A 17,383-nucleotide genomic window follows, 5' to 3' on the forward strand; every position below is an offset into this window, starting at 1 on the left:
CAGTCCAGCCTCCTACACTATGTAACCAAGAAGAAGACTGTTTAATCGAAACGCGTTGTTCACTATTGCACTGAATAAACTCCTTAATTGAATTTGGTCTTAATGGAGTGCGTCGCTGTTATCCTCTTGTTTGAAATTATCATTGCGGGTTTGGTCAGCCCTCCTGCCTCGCACCAGCTGAGGAGCGCGTCGCTATTATTAACCACAATGGTTTGGATTTGATATATGTATATATATAATAATAGATTTTCACTGAAATAACCATAGGTTACAGAGATGTTATAGTTAGTTTTAGATTTTACACTCACAAACTTCACAACAAAAAGGGACCAAGGGCTGTCAAAGGTCCAGCATACATGCCCCGACCTAACTAAAGATAAGTATGCAGTTCCTCCAAAAATCAAAAGCACTGTGTGCAGGTCAGAATCCAAAATGGAGGCAGCCTCATTCACGAACAAGAGCCCTCATACACCCCAAGGGGTGTCATGCTTCATCGGGCAGCTCCACGTTGGGCCAGAGCTGCAATGCCCAACAAGCCCAATTGGGGGGCTCTTTGCCAGAGATCTTTTCTAGTTGCCAAAGTGAACCGCCACCTCCCGGGGGCAGAATTATTAATGGCATGTGGGGAGGGGGGACTGGTGCGCACGCCCCCACCCACGGCGACCATCACCTCTCTGGGCCACAATTTGTATTGGGGGCTGGGGCCAAAATCGGCCGGGGCGGGGGTCTTTGCAGACCTATGACCAATTCCTGATGCACGTGGCTAAATTCTTGCATAGTGTGGGTTTGGGCAGTTAAGGGCTTTGGCCGCAGGAACAGGCCAGGCACTGTGGCCAACCACCACTCGGCACAGCCAAAGACCAAGCGGTGTGGCGTTTGGAGTAATGTATAGTAATGAAAATTACTTTACGTTAGAAAAACCATAGAAATTCACTGAAAAAAACAAAGGTTACAGGGACTTTAGTTAGGAAATAGAATTTAAAAAAACATAGGAACTCACCTTAAGGTAACTATAACTCTCGCCATGCACTGCTAATTATCCCACAATTAACAGCACTTATGACATCTTTGATAACATAATTGATCATATCAATGTAATATTTGCAGTAGCATATTTGACGAAAAAACTGTGCATAGTGGGGGACGCAAGTTATAGTTACCTTAGGGCACGAGTTATAGTTACTTGAAATAACTCTAACCTGTGAATTTCTACAGTTTGGTACCTATAAAATGTAAGCCTAACTATAATGTTGCTATAACCTTTGTTTTTGTAAGTGAATACATATATATATATATATATATACACACATATATAATTTATTGCAGAACTGACGTTTCCTGAAAAGCGCACAGGATATAAAAAAAAAAAAAGATTTACAATACAATAAAATCATCAGGAAGGCCACTCCTCCACCCCCCCAACGTATGTAGCTCTGTACAAAATAGCAGCATTGCAATATTAAGATTTCTATAACATCCTTAAGGTAAAAAAAAAGTATCTCAGAGGTAGTTCCTCTGAACATAAAACAAAAGAATTAATACACACACAAATATTATGCTTCATCTTACATTACTCTGGTTCTAATGATGTATATTACACGCTTGATCATCATGCTACACAATTTTTGTTGGATACTTCTACCGCAGATTCTTCTTAGAATCTCCCCAGGCTGCTTCCAGAAACCTTACTTCAGCAGTGCTCCAACACTTCACACTTGCACCACTGCGCCCGAAAGTACAAGAGCGGAGCCACAATTTAAGTGCCTCTGGTATGTGCTGATGTCAGTTCCTTTCTCTTTGCACTTCACAATGTGGATCTGGATCTCTGCTTCCAGTCTCAACAGCTATCCAACATTGCCTTAAAATAAATTCCAGTGTGCTAGGAAATGTCCCTATCCAAAATTATAGGCTTCAATCCATATGAAATAAGTGCAGAAAATAGAAGTTGGTTGTGGACTCGCAGGACATGTCTTGTGCTTAGACTCAAAGTTCTGCTATAAATGTGCTCTTAAGCACCCAAAGGGGAGCTAGGATTAGGTGGCAAAGCAGTATGTTCACGGACACAAGAATCGAGGTATTTTCGTAAGTCACTTTCCCATTCCTAGTTGTGGGCACAGAGCCTTTTCTGCTCCCGAAGTTGTTAAACGTTGTGCTGTGCTCAAAGTCCTCTAGCAAGTCAAAATTTATGTCAAAGTGTAAACATGAAAAAGGAAAGCAACACTTTTCCCCATCCTGCCACTCTAAACAGGAAGAGAAGGATTAAGAGTGTCATATCAGTCATACATCTTCAAAGTTCTCCTGTCATAGAACCGATTCCTCCAATGATCCCATGCCCCAGGGTTTCCTGGGCCATCAACAACTCAGCAGATTGAAACCATTAGGAGGCTATTTTGCAAACTTTTGGTGTGCTTCGTTCTCCCTCCAGAGCATCAAGAAACTTCAGGGTCCCCAGTTGGGTTCCCACTGACGATCCCTTTCATATTGACATCAGTGTCGACACTATTGGCACTGGAGGAAGATGCATTACAGATACTCATATCAGACACTGAGCCAACTTTGGTTCTCAACTGATGTTGATCTACGAAACCACAGAATCACATCTGGTCATCGTGCACCCTGGTGCTTCCGCCAAGTCATACACAGCAGAGGATGTCTGTTTGGCTCGTATTCTGATCCCATGCCAAAATAAGTGATCGCTCAGGGATCGGAGACATGGGGGTAAGAGAGGCTTTCTACCACCTTAATACACAAATGATTTTCTGAAGAAAAATACTGCAGAGAGCCTTTTGTACAGGCCTCAACCAGTAATGTGAATCCCAGCTCATTCTCAACCACTCCACTAGATAGGGAATCCGGGAGGATTAAGACATTTTGGCAAATTAATGTTTCCTTTGACCGTCTAACAGTGTGGTCAGTAGATGCCGCTTGTTTACATGGTTGCTAAAGACATTCCCTGCGGGACATGGTCAGTAAGGTCATGCTGGCAGCAGGTGAAGACCTTAGGCCCTTTTTGGCCGGGGCAATTCATGATGGACAGAACAAGGGCAAATATTTTGTGTGCCGGTCAGGATTTTCTGGTGTACAGAGACCTACCTTATGGATATTCCCTTTGAGTCGAGCCTTTTCGGCGAGGACTGTGCTTTGTGATGCTTTAAGAAAAGTAGGGGAATGATGATATCCTTGGGTCTGTTGACCCTTGCAAAGCAGTTTCCACACCAATTCATTTATTTGTCAGTTCAAATTCATTAAATTCCTCGACAACACATACAATACGTTAAACTTTAAAAGCCTAAAAAGGATAAAAACTAAACAAAACCATTCATGTTAAGTTTTATAATAATGATTCCTCAAGTTTTATATGCAAAAAACAGCTTAGGCAACAAGTAAACCGACAAGAAAAATAGCTATTGCAAATATGGTACATATGAAAAAGTGCAAATAACTATTTATTGCAAATTTGTTGTAACCTTCTAAGCCAAGCTGCGTGAAGAAAGAGGGACACAGCAAACGCAGCCAAGTAGTTGATCTCTGTTTTTCCAATCTTCAGTTTTCCCCAGTAATGCCTAATCCCCAAATTTATACAAAGTTGTTTAATCCATTTTAATCTATCTTGTTTGTATGCAGGACAAAAAAAAGTAGGTGTTCAATATTTTCATAACTAGCAATGCATACAGGACATGTACCATTGCCTGGCTTTGGATCTGACCAGCTATTTATACAGGATGCTAGAGGAAGAGTGCCCAACCTAAATTGTACATAAAGGTTCCTGGGGAGTGGGATTTGCAGATAATCTAAAAATTCCTCATATGTATAGTCAAACTTTATATTTTGAAAATCTCCCAGAGCATAACGCCAAAATTCTTCTTTTCTCTAAAAGACTCGTTGGCAGAATTGCAAGCTGCCTTGGACCAGAATTATCCCTTCCCTATACTAGCTAATGACTCTTTGATGTACCTTAACCATGGAATCCTTGACGCTTGTAATCTACTGATAACATCACACAGTCCTGCCCTAAAATGAGCAAATTTTTCAGTAGACCAGAGTCTGGCCCAGTTTAAAATTAGTTTGTCTAGCGGGTTTGCTTATCGGTTGTAGGCCTATATCTGAATACAGAGGTAAAAGAGGAGTACTCTGTGGCAGCCTCAATAACTATCTTATGAAAGAGTTGTTTTAAGGGTGCAAGATCTTAAGCATCGCAGTGGCCCCACAGTTCTGCTTCATAGAGTGCAGCACTAAGGGCCCATGCTCTATAGACCTTCAGTGCAGGGGATTTTGGATAGCTCATAAAGCCCCTGGAGAATTTAGCTATAGCGCACGCCCTGTTTTTTAACAGAAGCTTACTCTTTACAATTTATTCGCCCCATCTAGCACAGCCAGACATCTTTATGCCTAAATAGTCAAAATCCTTGACACTATCCAAAGCCTGGTTACCCAAAGTAAATCTTCACCTGTGACACCCTTGTATTTTTGGGCATTTATCTCTGAGACATTGTTTTTGCAATACAGGCTAAATTTCTCAATCAGGTGTCAGTGGCGAAGAACTGCGCTTGGATCTTTTGGCCTGCCAGTGATGGTGAACCGTTCTCACAGTTAAATTGCAATTCAAAGCAGCCATTTATGAAAAGGAAAAGCAGTGTTGGTGCTAGCACACACCCCTGGCAGACTCCTCTATTCATTTCTGTTTTCCCTGTGAGTTCGCCATTTAGGTCACTAAGGACCCTGGTGTAGTTTTCTGACCCATGGCATCTGATAATAGTTAGATAAACTCAAATCCTGGATGAAGGAAAAGTGCATAATAAGCCAACTCTAAGCTGGCTTCAGATCTAAAACACGTACAGTAGACCAGGCATTTCTCTATTTCAACTCACAAAAAAATCCTCTGATCTCTTTAAATAATGCATCATGAGTATCAAGAACAATGCATGGAGAACTTGTGCACTGTGAAGAGATCTAGTGTTGTGTAGGTGCTTACAAGAATAGTGTTTAAATCTGTCTCCGGTAGCCCATGTATCATTTTTCATATTATTTGTCATGATTAAATTGATTCCCTGAATTAACCCTTCAGATAAATTGTTTATCAGTATGCCTGCTTTAAGGAGGATTATAGAGGGTCATGGTTGCTCTCATCCCTGAGTGCCACATAAGTCGACCAACTCACTCTGTAGCCCCAAATTAACAAATAAATAATCCAGGTGATATCTATTAGTACCCCTTTTGAAGGTTGGAGCAGGCTTGCTATCTGAAGGTAAAAGGCCATTGCTTGCACAAATACTATGCAACAGAATAATATTAATAATTTACAGGGGGGACTTTGACAAATGCTTAATGGGACTGGCATCAATTGGATGTATACCCAAATATGCGTCCTTCTCTCTGGTTAAATCTCCAGCCAGTGCAGAGGGTTCAAAGTGGCCATTTAAAGTCTCCTCCTATTATGACTACTCAGTCATAATACATGATTCATAGTTACATGAATTTAGTCTTACTGGCAAGGACTGCAAATGGGCTCTAACTGCTAGTGGATAGTTTTGTTGAGTTCATGAAAAATTTGACCTTGAAACCAACTTCTCAAAGACCTTTGTAATGGTTTGTGGCCCTAAAAATACTATGCAGATAGGAGAACGAACTTTAACAAAAGTAGGTTCCTTCTTGTATCGGGCTAGAATTTGACGACGCATGTAGTTGGCGACCCTGCTTAAACAGGGTTTTATGCATGGTGCGTACATTGGGTATTCCCCACTCAGTGGCCGCCAATATAGGGTGGAAGCCAGTTGCACCCATATTGGCAGTTTATGAGAGAAAATGTTTGCCGGCTGTGACCTATGGCATGGGGTTGTCAGGGTATAAAGATGTTTGGAACCTTCAGGTAGACGAAAATCTATTCTATTGACGGTTGTTGGGTGTCCCGCCCTCTACTCCCCATTTTTCTGTCCACCAGGAATTGGGTCTTGAATACTGACAGGATAGAACTAGCGTTGCCCCGTTGGAGCTGTGGTGTGCAATTTTGCTTAATAAAGAAGCCGTCCTCAACCAGCTAATAATTTGGGATTGCCTTCTTAGTGATCCCGCTTGTTCAGTCCCATGGCTGAAATATATCAAAGGACTTCTGAATGAAGTGGGTTGCCCACATTTGTTTAAATATCTGCATTTGATTACCAAAAAAGACAAAACGTGGATATGTGACCGCCTCCCTGAGTTAAGGCGGGCGGCTCATGAATCAAATGAAGTGGTCAAGGTAACTGTCAAAGATTACTGTATGGTACAAAGGTGCCTGGGCCCAGCCCCTTATTTATTGTTTGTACATAATGTGCATATGAGATTGCTTTTAACCCACTTCAGACTAGGGTCCCTTCACTGGTTACTATCCTTTCCTCAAAGACAGTTCTCCTCCAGCACTATCTGTATCTGCCCCTGTGATCAGCACTTCCCAGAAACGCTGCTCCATTTCATGTTCTTCTGTAAATACTATGCGCCTCTAAGAAAATTGCACTTGATAACTCGGTTACAAAATTATAGCTTTACCAATTGCGGGGCTGCTTTGCTTTTTCTTCGGCAGTTAAATGATTGAGGTATGTAGCTCCGTGGGCCTTTTTCTGAAAGGAGTGGTGGCCTGGCATAAGAGGATGCTGTTTTAAAACAGTTGGATGATTTGCTCATAGGCGAGGACCTGTAAGTGTTTTTAATATTGTAAATGTTTTTACATTTCATATGATAGGTGTTTGTTGGAATTGCATATAGGGGAGGACCTGTAAGTGTTACTTATATTTTATATGCCTCTTTATCTTGCGTGAATTTTAGTATCTTGAACCCATGTATGGTCTCGGTAATTTGCCTGTATGTTTTTATTGGTGTTTCTTTTGTGGGTATTATTATATCCGAATAAAGATTTTACTTACTATGACTTTAGTGTCCGTTCCTAATGTCTTAAAGTGGTAGAGCCCATAGAACTATTAAACGATCTGTTATATATGTTGAACCGCTATATATCTTAAATATTGTGTAGAATTAATTTTATGATAAGTATATTCTTGCATGGGCCGGAGGTCTCCTTTAATGTGCACTGGAAATACGTTTTTACCCAAGTGCATAACTGCCCTGCGGCCCTACCTGCCGAAGAGTTTCTGGCCATTACTTGGAAGCTGCTAAAGCTTGGCCTCAGTACACAAGTTGTCCTCCATATCTCTTTTGTAAAATCCAAATATCAAAAGTATCAATAAAAAGGCCCCATTCACTATTCAATGCTTTGAATTTTAGACCTGCAGTGTATCAAGATCCAACCTTCAAGTTTCTTGAATTGGGCGCTTCTGCTTTCTTTAGTGCTTCTGGAGCACACATCATAGAATCCATGGACAGTGAGTGCTCTTCTAAACTATCAGTAGGATAAGATTAACCAAAAGGAAGAAACTTATTTGAAACTAGATGCTCATTGTTGACATACATTCTCCCATTCAACTGTACTCCTATGCGAATGACGCACAGCTACTGATTTCCCTTGACTGTGAGTTAAGCACAGTGAAGGCATGCTTTGTAGCTGACCTGAGAGCCATTGCCTCCTGGGTCACTGAGAACTGTCTCCAGCTTAATGGTGGAAAAACCGAGATTGTGCTGTTTGAGAAGGCTCCTAACATATGGGCTTCCAACTGGTGGCTATCTGAACTCGGTATAGCTCCTAATCCAAAAATGGTCGTCAAAAATCTGGGGTGTATCTGTACCAGTCTCTTACTATGAAAGAATGTGTCCGCAATACCACTGGGTTTTGTTTTCATCTGCTACGCTTGCTGAGAAATGTTTTTCTACCTCAGCTTTCAACAAGGAAAACATTAGTTCAAGCTTTAGTTGTGAGATGCTTGGACTATGGCAGTGCTTTACTTTCCTCCATAAATGAGCCCTTGCTGGCTAGATTACAGGTGGTGCAAAATATGGCAGTGGCTTATTTGCAATGTTCCTGCAAGGTCATCATCTGCTCCCCGTCTACGTTTTTATACTGGCTACCAGTTCAGAAAAGGATTACTTAAAAAATTTGCTGTATTACTCACAAAGCACTTAACGGGAAAAGGGCCTCATTATCTATCCTCGGAGCACACGCCCTCCTGTCCAGGAAAAGCCTTACAATCCCATGATAAAATATTGCTTACTGTCCCTCAGATTAGAAAGTCTTGGTGGGAGATTTAGCTAGGATGGGAGGTGGGTGGGAGCGCTAGGATATTTATTTCCCTAATCTCAAAACACCTTGTAGGGTCCCTGAATGTCGGAGCAAACAAGCTAAGCAGGTGATATTGGGTAGATAGCAAGTCCGGGAAAAGCCTTACAATCCCGTGATAAAATGTTGCTTACTGTTCCTCAGATTAGAAAGTCTTGGTGGGAGGTAGGTCTTTATCCTATCTGGCCCCCTTTTGCTGGAATGCTGTTCTTGTTCATACATGCCAACGCCTTGATCACTTTGTTTAGGAAGTTACTTGAAAGGGAACTATTATAATTTGGATTATTCTGTGTCTGCTACCTGTTGTCTATAAGGCCCCCGCACCGAGATAATCCTCTTGGGGTGAGTCGTGCGCAATATAAATGATATAGTGTTCATAGTTTTCATTTGCAAATGGAGCTGGGTCTGGATTGGGGGCCAACTTATTGAAAGGCTTAGGTGCTGGGCATTGCAATTTTTTTGGTATGTTTTTCTTTTAGCAGAAGTCACTGAGAACTAGATGCTCTATCAGTAGGGTTAGTAGAAGCTACTCTTAGGTGTTGAACAATCTCCCTTCTGTTAAAACTGCTTAGGCAGAATCTATATGTGGTAACGGTTAGCATTGGATCTCGGAGTCTGATAGGGAATCAAATCTGAGACCTAACGATAACAGTCCCCTTGCTAAATCAGCATTAGTTCAAATTATTTTAATATAGTCCTAGTTACTATTTTGATGGGAGCAGCGCTTAACACTCACTATTGTGAATGACAGTGTAGCAGTTCCACAAATATCTGATCCAATGTATTACTTTATTTGTTAAAGATTCTACATACTCATGGTTGGTTCGATTTGAATCCAGTTTGAGTTCTTTAGTCATAAAAATTACTCTCTCATCAGAGGCGCATATGCGATGATGTGGTTTACATAGGTACAGGTTGTGAATGATGCATTGCATTCGAGGGTGGTTGCCCTGGGGGCACATGAGTGTTTAATTGTTTAAGCAGGGTGCCATGGATCTCTTTCTTTGTAACTGTCATGCCTGTGTATCGCTCCTCTATGGGTTGCCATCCAGCGAGAATCTATTTCTTTTAAATTGACCTGGTCCATTTACAGAACTGTCAAGTTTATAGGAGGAGCTAGGGAGGGAGAATTATAGTGGCTAAGTGCACAAGCAATGATGTTGGGCGCCTAGGCTTGCTGGGGCATAGGTCACCCCAGATGGTGGGGATGCATGAGCTGGGGAAACATTGTTATAGTCCTGCAGGCCTCTTACTGGTTGCCCAGGTTTACCATTGCTAGGGACAACCACCATAGCCATTAATTTAGTAGCCATAGTTCTTTAGGATTTTGATTTCAGACTGCAGTTGTGAAAGTTGGGTGTCAATTGTCCCCATGTTATCTTCAGAACAAGGTTGTGAATTCAACGAGATACAAGCAAAAAACATGCAGAGGTGGGGTCAAGTATGTAAGGTCCATGATTACCTTATTTCTGGCAAGGTCAAAATAACTGTGCCTCAATGAACAGGGACACTTGCAGAGAAACCGAGGGATGGCCTAGCCCATCCTCCTCCCCTCCATCTCCTGCCCCAAGTTCAGTGGCTATTCAGTAGGTCTGATGCATAGTCAGACTCCTCAACCAGTACAACAGTCACCTCAGTCTTTTCGAGGCAGTGGATGCAGGGCATGCAGGCAATACACAGGCCACTGGGGGCATCAGTTCCCTCAACTTTCCCCTGAGCAACACCAAAACTACTTTAGTTTTTCCATAATGGCTCATACCCATCAAGTGAGGGGTAAGAGCAATGATTTCCTCCTAGGGTGGAGATCCATCATATTAGACAGAAGGATCTTAAAATATATCCGCATGGTTATACCCTGCCTTTTCTTTTTGCTGGCCCAAATTTCAAACGTGCATCAGTCCATAGTGCAAGTTCAAGAGAAGAGGTTAGTTACTCCTTATTTCTTTGCTCTGAAGGCTGCCTGGAGCCTCTGAGCTATCCTGGACCTTCAGCCTTTGAAGGCCTTCCTGCAAAAGGACAAATTCAAAATGCTTATTTTGACACAGATTCTTTCGGCGCTAGACAAGGGTGACTGGATGGTGTATTTGGACCTGCAGGATGCATTTTTTCATATACCCATAATCCTGTAGATGTTCTCTGTAGTTGATGGTAGTCCAAGAGCATGTTCTGTTTGCTTTGCTCTCCTTATGTCTTGCCAGCACCCCCTCAGGTGTTCACAAAAGTTATGGCAGTGGTTTCTGTCCACCTCAGGAGGTAAAGGATACCAGTCTTCCCTCTACCTCAACGACTGGCTGTTGAATGCGGGCTCCCCATGTAGTTGTAGACCACATCCAGACCACTGCAAATCTCCTGACATCTTTTGGATTAACTTTCAACATGCCGAAGGTGCACTTGACTTCTTAACAGAGGATTACATGCATTGGTGCTATCCTGGACACCGCAGTTCAGGGCCTTGTCCTCTATTGCAATGAGTCTAGGTTATTTGGACTAGGATCTCTGTATCAGTCTGGATCATAGTGAGAGGAGGTTTGAGGTTTCTTGGCCTCCTGCATGCTTTTTGTCACTTACTCCAGGTAGCACTTGCAGGCCCTGCAATTGAACCAGAAGCTCCTATGGTCCTAGCATCAAGGAGACTGATAGATGTCATTCAGGTATCTAAGCAAATGTCTCATAAATTGCTGTACTCACAGAGGTAATAAATGAGACACACACTCAATGAATAAATCTGAGACCAAGTTAGAAAAATAACATTTGTTTTTATGTACGCTCTGAACCAAAGGACTTTAATATAGCCTTAGAACCCGCCGTAGTTCTACCGACTATTAAAGGCCCGCTCCCCATGTTAAATGCCCTAGCCAAAGGCGAGGGCATTTAACAAGGGAGAGGGACTTTAATAGCCGGTAGGGCCCGCTACGGCGGGTTCTAAGGCTATTAGAACATTCTGCCACTCAGGGCAGAATGTTCTATTAAAAAAAAAAAATGTTCACGGAGCCCGAGGGGATTAAAAACATTGGAATGTTGGCGCTGCTGACTTTTACCGGCCAGTAAAAGCCCGCAGCACTCCATTGTTTTCAATGGAGCTCCCAGCATTCCAATGTTCTAATATAAGGTAAGCAGTTATAAAGATAAATACTTTGCCGTTTTGAAAATCAACACTTAGTGCAATTTTTCAGTACAGCAATGTTAACCTAGGGGTGGAAAACAAGAACGCAGTTTTGCAGGAAAGTACACAACTTAAAACTCCAGTCTTCAGAGTTTTAGGTCAACACCAGGCAAGGCTCAAATCACTACCAAGAGGGCACCCAAAAGCGACACAGGGGCGGCCAGGTGCAGAGTGCATACACAGCGTCAGGTGCCAAGTGTGAACCAATGGAGACTGGGGATAACTAAAGATGCGCTGCTCATTGGTGAGTAAAGAGGTGTCAGAGGTCGATCTCCTGGGGTTTGGGTGAGCCCAGGGGAGGCCACAAGGCAGTACCAAACTTACACCCTCAGCAGCTCAGGGGCGGCCGGGTGCAGAGTGCCAGCAAAGTGTTGGGCGCCCAATGCAAATCAGTGGGGGAGATCACTTTTGGAAAAAGGCTGCACGCTCGGGCCAGGAGGCTGAGCGAAGAAAATTTACAAATGCCATGGTAATGTCTGATGTTAGGGGACGTAGGGACACCATTTGTCCAGCGCCCCAAGTTCTAGGGACTCTGGATGTCCTTTGGCATCAGGAACAGCTTACCAAACAGGTCGCACTCGGGGGGAGTCTTCTGTTTAAGGCTGCAGGCTTTGAGGCAGAGTCCGGCAGGAGTCAGCCCACGGTGGACACCGAATCACTGAGGAACCTTCGTAGGACCGGTGGGCCACTTGGACTTGAGCCGTGGACGTCTGGTGCAGAGGAGGGTCGGAAGGCAGTTTCTCAGTTCCTCAGGGCAGAGTTTTTTTTTTTTAAAGTTGGTTTCTTCTTGAACAGGTCTGCTGTTCTTAGGAGACCTTGATCTTTGTCGAAGGCAGGCAGTCCTCCCAAAGCTTTGGAGGTCGCTGGGCTGCAGGACAGGTAGTCTTTTGGTGCAGGATCCTCAAGGGTGCAGACAGGCCTTTAGGGCGGGGCCAAGTCAGTTGGTGTCTGCAGGATTCTCTGCTGATTCGACTCTGTAGCGTCTGGTTCTTCTTAGGACATCAGGAATCTGAGTTCTAGGGTTCAGCGGTGCTGCCTAAATTCTCAATTTAGGGGTGTTACAGGTAGTGTCAGGCGGTAGCCAATAGATTGACCACCTTCAGGGTGACTACACCGTTCCTGTGACCACTTCTGCTGGGAAGTGGGCGTAAGCCTAGCCCTAGTGGTCTAATTCCTTCCAAGCAAGATGGAGGATTTTAAAAAGTAGTGTCCACTTCAGCTCATCCACCTTAGGGATGGGACTGGCATTAAGGGCACTGGGCACTCCTCCTAAATTAACTAATTTTCCTGTCTTTGCTGCTGCCAAAAGTGGGGTTAGGACAGGGGGTTGGTCATCACCCCCATCCGGAGAGACTTGGTCTGCATTTCAAAGGCGGCAAGGCCTTTGAAGCTCCCCGCCTTGGAATTTCTATCCTGTCTGTGAGAGGAGGTAACTCCTATGCCGAGTGCATGCTTTTGTCTCTGGGCCTAAAGAGCACTGGCTGTCACTGTGGGGGGGGTCCAGAAATCTCTGTGGTGGCTGAACTGGTCAGGACCAGTCAGTCAACACACAAGTAGCTGGTATGTTTTCAGGGGGGCCCCTCTAGTGTGCCCTCTATGTGCATTTCTTAATAAATCCATCACTGGAATCAGTAAGGTTTATTATTCTGAGATGCTTGATACCAAACACCTCAGGGTTCAGAGACGCCATTGCGTGGCTGTGGAACTCGTAGTGACCAGCACATGTATTTGAAATGGCTTCCCCGTGCACTTACTATGTCTCAGAATCGTGAGAGGCATAGCTGGGGCATATCTGCTGATGCACATATGCCCTCACGTGTAATAAAATGCACCCAGGCTTAGGACTGTAAGGCCTGCTAGAGGGGTGGTTACATATAGTGAATGCAGTGTTGTGGGTCATGGCACACAAGCTGTGCGCCATGTTGCATTTTCAATTTTGGGAGCAACTTGTCACGTAGCCTGTAATGGCAGTCTGCTTAAGGTTGGTGCTGGGTCCTTCAGAGTGGCACAAGTTGTGCTGCAGCTTTGAGGGACCTCTTCAGTAATCATGCCCTAGTTACCAGGGGTACCATTTACTAGAGGCTTATAGGGGGTTGAAGGGCCTGGTCACTTGGGAATCAAGTGACCAGGTGTCTTTCTTTTAGGGAAGGAACACTGCCACTGGGGACCTGGTTAGCAGGAACCCAGTGCACTCAATTTGTAGTTGCATCTAAAAATCTGGCAAAAAGTGAGCGGGTACTGCAACCAGAACCCAGCTCCCTACATACGCTGGTGCAGGTTCTCACGAACAACACCACCAACGTGGTATTAAAACAAGCAGGGCGGAGTGGGGTCCTGTGTCTTCTGCCAGGAGGATTTGTGCTGAGGAGTACTTTAGAGCACTAGGATATTTATTTCCCTAATCTCAAAACACCCTGTAGGGTCCCTGAATGTCGGAGCAAACAAGCTAAGCAGGTGATATTGGGTAGATCGCAAGTTGAATCTTCATCTCGAGGTAGCACATGGCTTCTCCCAAAATTGTGAAGAATCCTGGCTAAATCTTTTTGCCATGGTTGAAAGCACAATGTCTAATGTTTGGGCACTGGAGTTTCCATAAAAACACTTGTTAGGAGAAGTCTTGCAGCTGGACTGTTACACGTTTCTTGTGTGCTTTCCCACTCCTGCCAAGGTATCTGAAAAATATCAAGAAAGACTGGGACAAAATAATCTTAGAGGCTCTGGACTGGACCAGTAGAGTGCGCTAACTGGAAGTTCTGGATATGAGCATTTTTCCTCTGGCCAGGCTACCACTTTGAGGATCTTTGTGCAGCAACAGGGCAGGGTCTTCCACCTAAATCTAGGCAATCTACACCTACATGCGTGGAAACTTGATAGCAACAATGGACTGATCTGCCCGCCTGACGTGGTGTATGTCATCCTTGCTGCCCTTCCCAAAGTCTATCTTGCCTGTAGCCAGGACACATTTGTGACTAGGTGTGGTACCCATAAGACTAGTGCCTTGCAAGCAAAGCTGTTTGACATCGTTTTAATCTTTTATCTGTGAAACTGCCATACACGTCCTTTCTGACCAACAAGTTGGCGCTGAAGACACAGGTGGTATCCTTGCTAGAAGTTGTGGCTCCATTTCACTCTTGGCAGTTCCTCTCTACCAGTATTTTTTCTGTCCCTCGAAAGAGGATCTGTTGTCTGGACCCTAAACGGCTTTAAGCTTTTGCACACAGATCATACTTTTAAACTCTTGTGTAGATGAGCTGTTTGTATGGTTCCCTGGGACATAGAAGAGTAAGGCTTTGGAGAAGACAACCCTGTCAAGATGGTAGTCCTGCTTCAGGATTTGCTATATACTGGTCAAGACGTAGGCCCTGGATGATCTGGGAACCCATTCTGCAAGGACTAATGTAGCTGCTGCAGCACTGGCTCATGGAGTGTCTGTCCCTAACATCTGCCATGCCATTACATGGACATCAATTCATAAGTTCACAAAATTTTACTGCCTTGACAGCCAGTTCTGGCAGGAAGGGCTCTGTGCCCACTCAGTCCTGCAAGACGTTTTGATCTGAGCCCACTATTTAGACATTCCACCTGTGGTGGTACTGCTTTGATATCTGTTATAAAGTTAGACATCAGCTGTTCAAAGTATCGATCAAAATATATTTTTTTATCTTTGTTCTTGCTCTTTCTGCTGGATATTCTAACTGCAGAGTCCTCGCTGCCTTCCCACCTACCCATTCTGTGTAGTGGCCTCCTTTCAGCATCTAAAAAGGTTCCAAGTTAGCATTAGGATAATGTTAGCAACAGTTAACAACACATCCATGTTTGAGGGTGCTCAAAATGATGTTACTTCAGTTTCACAATGACCACCTGCCACTCCTTGCTGCACTTTGACTTTACATGTTTACTGTCCATAGCTAGCAGTGTGGCTGCATCAAGCTCTGGATGCCAGGCAGTGGAAGGGAGAATATACTTCGGGTGATTTCTTTGCTACATACTTTTCAGTTAATGGAGGGGTTATTCATATCTTAGCCTAGAGCATGATTCATCAATATAACTGGTTCCTGCATGAAAAAGTCACTCTTTTTAAATGTTGAGGAGGGTGGTCAATATAGAATCAGTAGCTCTTGCTCTCCTTCTGAATGCCATCTGTGCTTGCTAGCTGTGCTATTAAACGGCAAAGGGGAGAAGTAAAAGCTGTATGAAAAACCTTTGTGATTGTTAAAATATGCTTAGTTTTCACAGACGTTAATATCGTATGGTGACTTCATAAATTTGCCTTTGAATGATGCACATACCTTACCTGCCATATTTCTTTCAGGTACAGAAGCCTGCCAAGCCTTGGGAGTTCTATATTGGAACACAGCTGAAAGAAAGACTACCGCCTGCCCTGCATCATCTTTTTATTACTTTTTACTCTGCACATTTATTCAAAAATGGAAGTGTTTTAGTTGGAAAGCTCTACAACCTTGGATCTTTATTGGTAGGTTACTTTGAATTTCACAAGTTCTCTGTATGAACTTGGAATTCCTAGTGATGGCTGGGGTAGAGGAGTTTGTACTTTTTTTGCAGCCTCTCGTTCTTAGGAAGTTAGTCCAATTCAAAGTGTTTACTGTTTTTGCTTGGTCTGCTGGTAAGGTTCCTAGCATACGTGGTGTTCATTATGCTCTGTTATGAAGCACCAGCCTTTCTGACTAAAGATGCTTCTAATTGCTGTTGCTGATAATCAAAATAAAACTGATCATTTTCTAAACAATACAGGGTATACGGACATTTGTCAGATATAATCCGTGCAATCTGATAGAGACTTCTAGCTACAAATTCCTTACCTTTGAATTCTCCTTAAGGGTCAGACTGGATCTGGAAGATTTTCGTGAGCAGTGCTTCTGCGGGTAGGTAGGTGACGTTGATCGGCTCCTTCGTCTATGCTGGAAATTACTTTGCAGTTCTGACATAGGTGCCACCCAGGCGCGCCATCAGTTCTTTATTTTCTGCATCCCCAGCACTGATTCAAAGAGAGCTTCCCCTCAGTTATTTTTTGACTGGTCTTTTTTTGACTTCTGCCAATTTTTTTAAAAAAAAAATTTTGGGGAGAATTTTCTAAATATGTCAAGGGATGTCTTCTAGTAAGACAGGTTTTAAGCCCTGCGCGTCATGTGATCGGGCGATGTTTGTGACAGATCTGCACCTGTGTTTGTGGTGTTTGGAGCACGACTACAAACCAAAGTCATGCTCCAAGTGCCAGGTCATGCAACCGAAGGCTTTGAGGTGGCGCATGGCCTCTTTCAGCAGTGGGGAGAATCTTGGTTGTATCTGTTTGCCCTCGCCGAGAACACGCAATGTCAGCAGTCTTGTGCACTGAAGTTTCCAAGGCAGCAATCTTTGGGAGACCCTTTTTGTCTCAAGTGGAATTCAGGCCTCCTGTACACCTTTCCACCCATACCACTCCTGCCAAGGGTTCTCAAGGAGATCAAGAATGGCCAGGCCCAAGTAATACTTGTAGCTTGGGACTAGACACACAGTCTGGTATCCCAAGTTGCTGAGTGTAGGAAGTTGGCTCTGTATGTGCTATTTCAAAGTAAGGAATAGCATGCACAGAGTCCAAGGGTTCCCCTTAGAGGTAAGATAGTGGCAAAAAGAGATAATACTAATGCTCTATTTTGTGGTAGTGTGGTCGAGCAGTAGGCTTATCAAAGGAGTAGTGTTAAGCATTTGTTGTACATACACACAGGCAATAAATGAGGAACACACACTCAGAGACAAATCCAGCCAATAGGTTTTGTTATAGAAAAATATATTTTCTTAGTTTATTTTAAGAACCACAGGTTCAAATTCTACATGTAATATCTCATTTGAAAGGTATTGCAGGTAAGTACTTTAGGAACTTTGAATCATTACATTAGCATGTATACTTTTTACATAAAACACAATAAGCTGTTTTAAAAGTGGACAAAGTGCAATTTTCACAGTTCCTGGGGGAGGTAAGTTTTTGTTAGTTTTGTCAGGTAAGTAAATCACTTACAAGTCTC

At 43.4% G+C, this 17,383-nt stretch overlaps 1 protein-coding gene across 1 annotated transcript in view; it reads left to right on the top strand.

Moving 5' to 3' along the window:
* The window catches only part of BUB1 (BUB1 mitotic checkpoint serine/threonine kinase), a 640,511-nt gene that overhangs the window by 583,268 nt on the left and 39,860 nt on the right, over positions 1–17,383 (top strand). Inside the window, exon 28 of the mRNA XM_069234708.1 lies at positions 15,676–15,837. Coding sequence (XP_069090809.1) covers positions 15,676–15,837 — 162 coding nt within the window. The remainder of the gene's footprint in view (positions 1–15,675; positions 15,838–17,383) is intronic.

The sequence above is a fragment of the Pleurodeles waltl genome, chromosome 5 (genome assembly GCF_031143425.1).
Source record: "Pleurodeles waltl isolate 20211129_DDA chromosome 5, aPleWal1.hap1.20221129, whole genome shotgun sequence".
Classification (NCBI taxonomy): Eukaryota; Metazoa; Chordata; class Amphibia; order Caudata; family Salamandridae; genus Pleurodeles; species Pleurodeles waltl.